The 10000-nt window shown below is 46.4% G+C and overlaps 1 protein-coding gene across 2 annotated transcripts in view; it reads left to right on the plus strand.

Annotated features, from left to right (window-relative positions):
* Positions 1–10000, plus strand: part of LOC125287747 (rho GTPase-activating protein 44-like) — an 85847-nt gene that overhangs the window by 74487 nt on the left and 1360 nt on the right. Inside the window, exons 17-21 of one of the 2 annotated variants that reach the window (XM_048233747.1) lie at positions 1796–1813; positions 2365–2556; positions 6252–6364; positions 6555–6947; positions 9733–10000. The exon at positions 9733–10000 is cut by the window's right edge and continues 1360 nt beyond it. In XM_048233747.1, coding sequence (XP_048089704.1) covers positions 1796–1813; positions 2365–2556; positions 6252–6364; positions 6555–6947; positions 9733–9902 — 886 coding nt within the window. In that variant the 3' untranslated portion in view covers positions 9903–10000. The remainder of the gene's footprint in view (positions 1–1795; positions 1814–2364; positions 2557–6251; positions 6365–6554; positions 6948–9732) is intronic. The other variant, XM_048233748.1, reaches the window with a different exon arrangement.

Consider the following 10000-nt stretch of genomic DNA (forward strand, 5'->3'; position numbering starts at 1 on the left):
AAAAAACGGAAACAGTCTACATTGCAGAACCACTCAACTTTATTAATGTATAGTGAATAAATGTTACACTACTGTGCACAGCCTGACGTGACGATGCTAGCACGTTAGCAGCGGTTAGCTAATTATGCTAACGTTAGTTATCTACAAGTCTCCTCCAAGTGACAATCATATTATACACAATGTTGGCAATGCTGAGAACAATTAGCATCCTCGTTTATCTTACTTACATTGAGTTGACTGTGTGGCTTAATCCACAGATGTGGTGAAGCACTGTTTCGATTATGGTTTTGCTAAGGAGTAACCCATTGCTTGAAATAGTGGAGAGCTGGGTGTCAAATCTTCGCGATTGTGTCAATGGAGTGATTTATTATTAGCTGTGCTGAGTCTGAGTTGAAATGTCCAGGGATATTCCAACTCATGGAACGTCTCTCGGCCAATCAGAAACAAATAAATAGTTCCATAGAACCCAATTGTTGTATAATAGTGCGTATAGACCCTTCAACAATAAAAACAAAAACAATGCTTGAACATTCTATTTGGTTCCCAATCTACTTCCTCTGCATTAAGATAACATATGGAATGTTAAAAAGGAAGTCTTGTGGGGCCAACTATGATGCTGATAATGGAACTCTCTTGAAAGGGTCTTATAGATATATATCACGAATGGCATGACAACTTGTGACATGATATGGGAGCCGACACAAAATGGTTTTGACAGTTTTTTGAAAGAAGATTCCGATAAAGTAAAGGTGGCAGGCAAAGTTTAAAGTCTAACTAAAGCTAATTTAGAAGGAAGGACAAATCTATTCGCTAATATAATACCATGAGCACAATCTTAAGCAAAATCATCGGTGGGTCAGCCTAATGCTCCTACACACCACACCTCATCTTTACTTCAAAGAGGAGACACTTTCTGAGTGACATTGCACTATGCCCATTATTACGGGTAAACCGGAATGTTGGAAAATGAACATTCTAAAGAGTATCTTCATAGAGTCCCGAATGACGTAGCGTTGCCAAGGCAGCAATTTCACTGGATCTAAACAAATCAATCTAACCATTGAAATCACCATTAGCGGTGGCTTTCTTAATTTATTTCAATAATTTAACAACGTTTCTAAGATGTTAGTATATTTGTTTACACTGTAGGAATCACATAGCCTACTACAACATGTATTCATACCAACACGATCAAATTCGTGACTACAGAGTTTTATTATAGCATGGGTTTCCTCCGTAAAAGAGACCTGCATGTAACTTCACAGTATGCGGTTAAAATCCTTAAATTCAACGCACGTATTTTGGCTTTTTTTTTTTTTTTAAGCAAAAAACGTCACTCTTAACAGCCGCCAGTCTTTGAGAAACGTGAAATATCCACTGGAATTTTGTTTCTTTATATTACACCTGCCAGGGAATCCTGTGTTATGTGGGTAAGCTGCTGCCTAGCAGGCAAAGCATGTTTAAATGGCTATAGCCTAGATTTAAAACAATTTATTAGCTAGAAATGATGCCACATGTCTACAGTCAATGCTATTTAAGCCACTTCAAAAGTTTGTTTAGATCCAGTGATTCTGCCGTCATGGAAACGCTAGGTCAGACTTCGGGACTCTATTTAATTCAACATAGAATTTTATTTTAGAACCTTGAGTTGTTGTGGAACGGAATCTTTTGTTAGAATGTTCAAAAACTCACGCCTTTTAAGGGTTAAATTAGAGCCCATAGAGTTACCATTGACTCCTCTGTTGATGCTCCTATTCCAAACTAACAGCTGGTTTCTTCTGTCTTAACTATGCAGCATTAGGAAGATCCAGAGGTATGGTATCTCTTTCCTCTCGCTCTTTCTCATGCTAGTCCCAGCCTTGTCTCTTGACCGATGCTCTGACCATCATGTCAATAATGTCACATCAAAAAAACCTTGTACTTAAAACATAAGAATGTTTTAATAACATTAATAATAATAATAAAAAAGTAAAAGTAAAAGCAAAAAAAACTAAGGAATAACAAGAGTAAAAACTAAATGACTCTGAGTTATGTTTTCGTTATTTAGTTTTTTTTAAGTTGATAAGCTTCTTAATACTGAGTGCTGTTTGGAATTCTCATCTCTGTCACCTCCCCTGGTCCCACTCTCTCATTGGCCATGGGTCCCACCACGCCCCTCCCCTTCCACCCTTCAATTGGCTGACCGTGTGCCCCGCCTATCCCCGTTTACTCTACGATTGGTCCTCGTGGAATGTGTGTGTGGGTGTGTGCGCGTATGTGTGTGTGCACGTGTGTGTGTGTGTGTGTTTGTGTGTGTGTGTGTGTGTGTGTGTGTGTGTGTGTGTGTGTGTATGTGTGTGTGTGGTGTGTGTGTGTGTGGACCAGTATGGGTGTGCGGGTGATGGACACGTCGTGGGTGTCGCGGCGCGGCCCGTCGACGGCGCGGAAGACCTCGTCCACTCCCCCGAGCCTCTACCCCCCCGGGCTGCCCGGTGAGGGGATGTTGGCCGAGCTGCCGGGGGAGCAGTCAGTCTCCCCCTCCCCCACGCCCCCACCAGGCAGCAGTGACCGCGCCAGGTAAGGAAGCCAGGACGGGAGGGCTCCCCACAAGATAATCATCCTCTCACACACACACACACACACACACACACACACACACACATAAACACACACAAACACACACACACATGCACACGTACACAAACACACACAAACACACACAAACACACACACACATGCACACATACACAAACACACACAAACACAACACACACACACACACACACACACACACACACACACAGATACACACACACACACACACACAAACACACACACGGATACACACACACACACACACACACACACACACGGATACACACACACACACACAGATACACACACACACACACACACACACACACACACACACACACACACACACACACGGACACACACCGGACACACACACGGATACACACACACACACACAGATACACACACACGGATACACACACACGGACACACACACACACACACACACACACATCACCTATATCGCCCCATGCCCCGGTGGGTCCAGCAGCAGCGGGATGGTGGCGTGCTAATCTAAAACCGGACACCAACCATCAAAGCCAAAGGTCTATGTTGCATTGGTGACTGCTACTGTCACACACATAGTATAGACTCAAGCACACACACACACACACACACACAAACACAATAACACACAGTGGTGTTCTTCTTAATGTCTCTTCAAAACCCATTTTAACCAACAACAGTACACTGCCACTTTCCCTATCTGCTACTTCTTAGTGTTACTTCTGTCTTGCTGTTATGTCCCTCTCTCTCTCTCTCTCTCTCTGTCTCTCTCTCTCTATATATATTATTCTGTCCATTTCTATTGTGTCTTGAGTGTTAATGATGTGATCTGTACAAATCATTCAGTTTGTCTCTGCTTATGCTTGTGCTTGTGCTTGTCATCCACAGTATCACCCTAATGAATAAGACTTGTGCTATTAATCCAATAGTTGGTCTGGATTCAGCCTTGCTCTCATACCGAACCAAAAGCATACAAGCGTGTTTGTGTGTGTGTGTGTGTGTGTTTGAGTGTTTGTGTGTGTGTGTGTAGATCCTTCTGATCTGCCAAGCCATGTGCATCTGTTGTTAATGGGCACTGTTTGGTCTTCCTCCTTACAACACAAACAACGGTTTTCTTCCCTTGAGTGCTTCAGACTTGTGTGTCTTATGTAACAAGAAGTACAATAAGCACACAATGCACACTGGACTATACATATATACAGTAGAATATATGGACACTCCGTGCCCTTTAAGCTATATATAGAATATACCGCAATTTCCCAACTATTAGCCGCAGCTTATACATTGATTTTGCTAAATTTCTTCAGCTATGAGGTTAATACACGGGGGCAGTTAATATGTTATTAATATGGTTTTGTTTGTTTTTTTTAACTTGCATAAAACACTGTCCTGCGGCTTATACACAATGTGGCTAATACACAGGAAATTAATGTATAGACGCTCCGTGCCCTTTAAGCTATGAGTGCATTTTGCTTGGCCCTGTTTCGCCCTTGCCACTGTCTCTTTCCTTCTTTTGCCTTTCTGTCTCCTGTACTTGTTGATTTTCTGTCCCTCACTAAGTCACCCTCCACCACCATCACTCAATCCTACACTACTGTATAGCCTGGTTGTTCCTCACCTCACAGATTTTTCCCTGTCCCCTGCTAAGAATGCTAGCCTGAACCAAAACAAGTCTAGTCAAACCCCTCTAAATTATCTTCAAAGCACCTCAGAATGCTCATATACAAAAAACTACATCACCCACACTCCCGTTTTCCTCTCTCAGCTAACACCTCAGAATGTTCATATAAACGCCACCCACATCCCTTTTTACCTCTCTAGCTAACACCTCAGAATGTTCATATAAAAAACTACGTCACCCACACTCCCCTTTACCTCTCTCAGCTAACACCTCAGAATGCTCATATAAAAAACTTTACGTTATGTTGCTTTTTCTTTCTTAGCTAACGTTTTCGCCATGTTGTTTTTCCCCCAACTGTTGTGAACTGTGCACCCCCCACTCACTCACTCTCTGTCCTGTATCTATTTCACGTCACGCTCTGTATATCTTCTCGGCATTTCAAGAAGTCCTAGACGATTCATCCTCCAGTTGGTCGGACACCTGTTATCATGCCCCCCGAGGAGGGAAAGGCCCCACCTCCATACCCTTTCTTCTTGGGTCATCATCCTCATCCCCTCCTCATTTTTTCCCTTCCTCTTCCTCCTATCATTCTCCTTTCTCCAGTCACACCATTTCACCTATGGCTCTACTCACCACCCACACCACCACCAACACCACCCACACCACCACCACCACCACCACCACCACCAACCAACAACACTGCTCCAAGTTTATTATAACTGGCCCTTGCTGCCTCTGGCCCGAGTCTGTTGCCCCGGGGCCTTCTCCTCCCCTCCTTTTGGTAGGGGCTACAGCCCCCCGCCCCCTGCCATATCATCCTCGGGCCCCCGTCCCCCTCCACCTCTCTGTCGCTGTCCCCGTCCCCGTGCCCATCTCTGTCCCCGTCCCCCCACCCTCACCTGCACCCTTTCTCACACCCAGACTTGCGTGAAGCAGCTGTCGCCAAGCCTCCCTGGACATCAACTCCAACCCCAAGCCCAGCTCCCTGCTGCTGCTGCCCAAGCAGATGTCCCTGTAGGCGAGCATCGGCGGTCACGACGCAAGACGCTGCCCCCTCACCTCGCTCTCCCCCACCTTAGCCCCGCGCCCGCTCCCTATGCACTTAACGCCTCCTCTTCCTCCTCCCCATGGCCCCTCTATGCCAGAAGCCTCCCAGTGTAAAGACGCGAAGCGACCCCGGCTGACTAGGTAAATGCACACTTGGACGCGCAGCCCTGCGCCGAGGCTGTCTCGGATTGTGCCTGATTAAAAATGTAATTGCCTTATCACTACATCAATAATATGGGAGTCAGAGGTCTGAAAGGGTAACAGAAGCACAGAGAGAGAGAGAAAGAGAGAGAAGGAGAGAGAGAGAGAAAGAGAGAGGAGAGAGAGAGAGAAAGAGAGAGAGAGAGAAGGAGAGAGAGTAATAAAAGACCAAGAAGGGCTTCCTCAGTAGTGTCTCTCCCCATCTGCTCATTCTGGTTGTGTGACTGTTGTTTTTTTTAAATCATATTTGTCAACATCTGTTTTTTCATCTGAAAAATCAAGGTCATATTTTCCATTATGTGGAAGCCATCACTCTTGCAAAGCATTCATCACCAGTGAAAGTTGTCAGCTCACGCCAGAATTATGCCCACACCCAGACCTGGCAAAAAAAATCAACTGGGCATTGGGCCAAGGAGGCCGCTTGCTCTTCTGTTGCAAATGAAGGAAACGTGGCTCTTCTTGTGCTGCCCCCTTGTGGCTGTTGTAGTGTAATGACAGGGCTGGATGGCAATCCTTCATGGGGATGTTTACTGTTTGTTTATTTTTTGTTATTTGTTTTTATTTTGCAATGGCTGCAGCAGTGCCATCACACATTACAGTTATTTTTATTATTCAGTGGTGAGTCTATTTGGAAGATATTGTGTGATGGTATTTGTGTGAGTAAAATATGTGCATGTGTGCGTGTGTGTGTGTGTGTGTGTGTGTGTGTGTGTGTAAGTGTATGCAGGTGTGTGTATGTATGCAGGTTCAGGTAAATCTGTTTGTATTTTTGTTCACTGGTTAATTTTCTGTTTTTCATCAGTACTTTGAAGAACAAGGAACTCTCCCCGGTGATTGGCCAGAAAGCCATGCAAACAGCGCCATCTAGTGGATACTCACTGTGCACTGAGCCAAGTCCTCACAGTCTACGGAAAGGTGAGTGTGTTGAGAGTTATGGACACTGTTCATTGTACTGTATACTATGTATTACACTGTTGGTTTCTGCTCACCATGTGTTTGATTCTGTGAGAGTGTCCATTTCTCTCTGTTTGCATCAATATTCTTAAATATCTTTTTTAAAACCTGTTCTTTCCTCATCTACCCCCCCCCCCCCCCCTCTCCCCAGTCTCCAAGAAGCTGGCCCCCATCCCCCCTAAATGTCCTTACCCTCCGTCGGGCGCCATGTCTGACCAGTCCACGGGCCAGCCCTCTCCCATTAGCCTGTCCCCGACTCCACCGAGCACACCGTCCCCTTACAGCTTCAGCTACCCACAGGGCTACGCCACCATCGCCTCGCCCGGCGGCGGCGGCAGCGGCGGCATGCAGGCCACCACGCCACCCTCGCTCAGCTCCGCCGGAGCCACAGGCACGCTGCCCAAAGCCCGGCCGGCGCCCAAACCCCGCCAGCGGCCCAGCCTGCCCCCGCCGCAGCCCCCCAGCACCCCCGGCTCCAGCCCCCAGCCCCTGGAGCACGCAGGCCTGCTGGAGGGCCTCTCGCCCGGGGAGAGCATGTCAACAGGTGAGGGGGCACAGCACAGCACAGCACGACACAGAAGAGTTTGGGGTAGTAGTATGTACTGTGTAAAAAGGCAGGTGTAAAAGGCAGGTGAGAGAGAGTGTGTGTGTGTGTGTGTGTGTGTGTGTTAGCATATGATCACATATGGATGCAGGTCTCCTTTACGATGGTTGTGATTCTGAGGGGTTTGATAGTTGTTGGGTCTGGTAGCTGGGTCTGGACTTTTGGCCCTGATACAGGCCAGGAATCTTGCTCTTTGATTTTGGCTCCAGACAGTATCATCATCTCTCTCTGTCTCTCTCTCTCTCTCTTTCTCTCTCTCTCTTCTCTCCCTCTTCCTCTTTGTCCTTTGAATCAGTTTCACTTTCAGGTTTGACATCTCGCCTTTTAAAAAGAAAGAGTCACATCCGTTTTGCCCCATGCTACACTACGACTTCTCATCTCTTCGCAATTATAAAAATGAGTCAAAATGTGATGTTCATGATATTTTTTTAAATGGATATGTTTACTTGTTGAACTTACAGTATATATATATATGAGCACATATAATACGCCCTTTGAGGCCATTTGTTGCTGTTTCCATGGTCTAGATCCTCTTTGTCGACTTGTATTATTGTCTGCTTGCAGCGGTATGAGACCAGTCATTGGTTCAGTGTGAGGCAGTGAGTGAGGGGTAAGCAGGTTCCAACTGTACAAATATCACGCCTAAGCTTGACCCTTCCCAGCCACTGTCCAATTCACGCATTCATGCTAACTCCTGGTCTGGCTCAGCGATTCCGCAGACGTGCATATACCTGTTGTTGTTGACACGGATCCGCATATGTATATATTTATATGAGTATATATATATATATATACGTATGTAGGTATGAGACCTCTGTGTGTGTTTGGTCCTTCTCTAACTGTCCTGTCCCACCAGTGCAGTGCAGAGCATGGCGGGCTGAGAGGCTGAGGCAATGCATGGCTTAGTGGACCAGTCTGAATGAAGAGTCCACAATGCACTGCACAAGCGAAAATACATGCACATACGTATGAAGAGATATGCGTACACACACACACACACACAAACACACAGATACAGATGCAGACATGCATACGTACGCATACATACTGTACATGAACACACACACACACACACACACACACACACACACACACACACACACACACACACACACACACACACACACACATACAAACACACACTGACACTAGACACAGAGAATAGAGACTGACATAGAGAAATGGGTTTATTGATGAATAATAACTACAGTAATGATTGACTCAGTTGATAAATTGATCAATTGTTCATGGAACACCAGTAGTGTTCGTAACCCAGCACTCCAGTCGGAGAGCTCATTTCAGAGCACTCAACATGGACTGACAGACTTCCTGTTTGCCCCCGGCTTCCCACAAAATCACACCCCTAACCAGCCTCCCAGAACCAACAACTTGTTGCCCCACAGCCACCTACCCCACTCCACTCCAATCTGCCCCATGCTACTCTTGATCCCTTGACCCCAGTACAGTGCTTGGGTCTGGGATCAACCTGACCCTCTGCCCCCACCCACCCACCCCCAGCTTCTGCCCCCCTTCTCCCACCACCACCAGTCAGACAGCATTCTGTTGCCCCTGCCTGTGCTTGCCCTGAACCTGTGGGCACCCTGCGACGATCCCAGTCACCATGATGACCATCTGTGTCCCAGCTCCCATACACAGCACCACTGTGCAGATATGAGAAGCACTTCAGAGCTCGTCAAGCCTTGGCATTTATTGGGGCCTAATTTATATTATATTTAAATATATATATTCCAACGTGGTGAGGAAGTGCTTCCCTTATCTGCATTATTGGTCTGGTCATGGCGGCTGATGTTGTGAGTCATTGTATTGTTGTTTTTCCCCACCAGATGTATTGCCCCGATAATGCTGTTGCTGCTACAGATGTTTTCATTTACATTCCTAAGTGACACACACACACAGACACACACACACAGACACACACAGACACACACACACACACACACACACACACACACACACAACACACACACACACACACACACACACACACACACACACACACACACACACACACAGAGACACACACACACACACACAAAAACACACACACACACACACACACACACACACACACACACACACACACACACACACACACACACACACACACACACACACACACACACACAGAGTTTAACTGTGTTTCCCGTTCCCCTGGTCATTGGAGAGATCTACCTCAATTACAGTCATTCAGAAATCAACTCCGGACTTCAACTGTAGTCTGTGACAATACGAACATCTTTGGATTCAGTCCCTCTCTAACTCAAGTGTTAAGTGGATTCTGGCCTCTGGTACTGTGCTCAACCATGACCAAGAGAAACATCACATGTTCATTTTCACTCCTTAGTGACGCGTGTGCACACACACACACACACACACACACACACACACACACACACACACACACACACACACACACCAAGAAAAACATTACATATGTGTATGATGACTGTCTTTATTACGATGGCTCTTTAATTGTATATTACATATCAGGATGTGCAACTCTTCCCCAATGAAACATTTGTTTTTGTTTACTATTTACTAAAATATATAGTAACATCTCTTCCTCTTCCTTTGTCCCTCTTTTTCATCAATGCTGCCTTTTTTAATTTTCTCACATCTCTCTTTCGTCATCCATTGCTCTTCCTCTTCCTCATCCTCCTTCTTTGATCCCTCGCTCCACTTCTCCCCCACCCCTCGCTGTCAGACTCTTTCTGCAACCTGGACATTCCCGCCATCAACGTGGAGCTGGACGGCATTCTGGACGTGGCGTATGGCGCCCTCCACAGGCACTCTGTGGTCATGGCCGCGGTGGCGCTTGAGGCCTCGACGGCCAGGGCCGAGTCGGAGGAGGACTCGGAGAGCACGGTGTTATGACGTCACTGCACACTCGGCCAATCACAGACCACCTTCACCTCCACCGCAACCTCGAGCACCAACACCACCTCCGCCACTCCTGGATGCTAGACGCCCCA

This window comes from Alosa alosa, chromosome 22 (genome assembly GCF_017589495.1).
Source record: "Alosa alosa isolate M-15738 ecotype Scorff River chromosome 22, AALO_Geno_1.1, whole genome shotgun sequence".
Lineage (NCBI taxonomy): Eukaryota > Metazoa > Chordata > Actinopteri > Clupeiformes > Clupeidae > Alosa > Alosa alosa.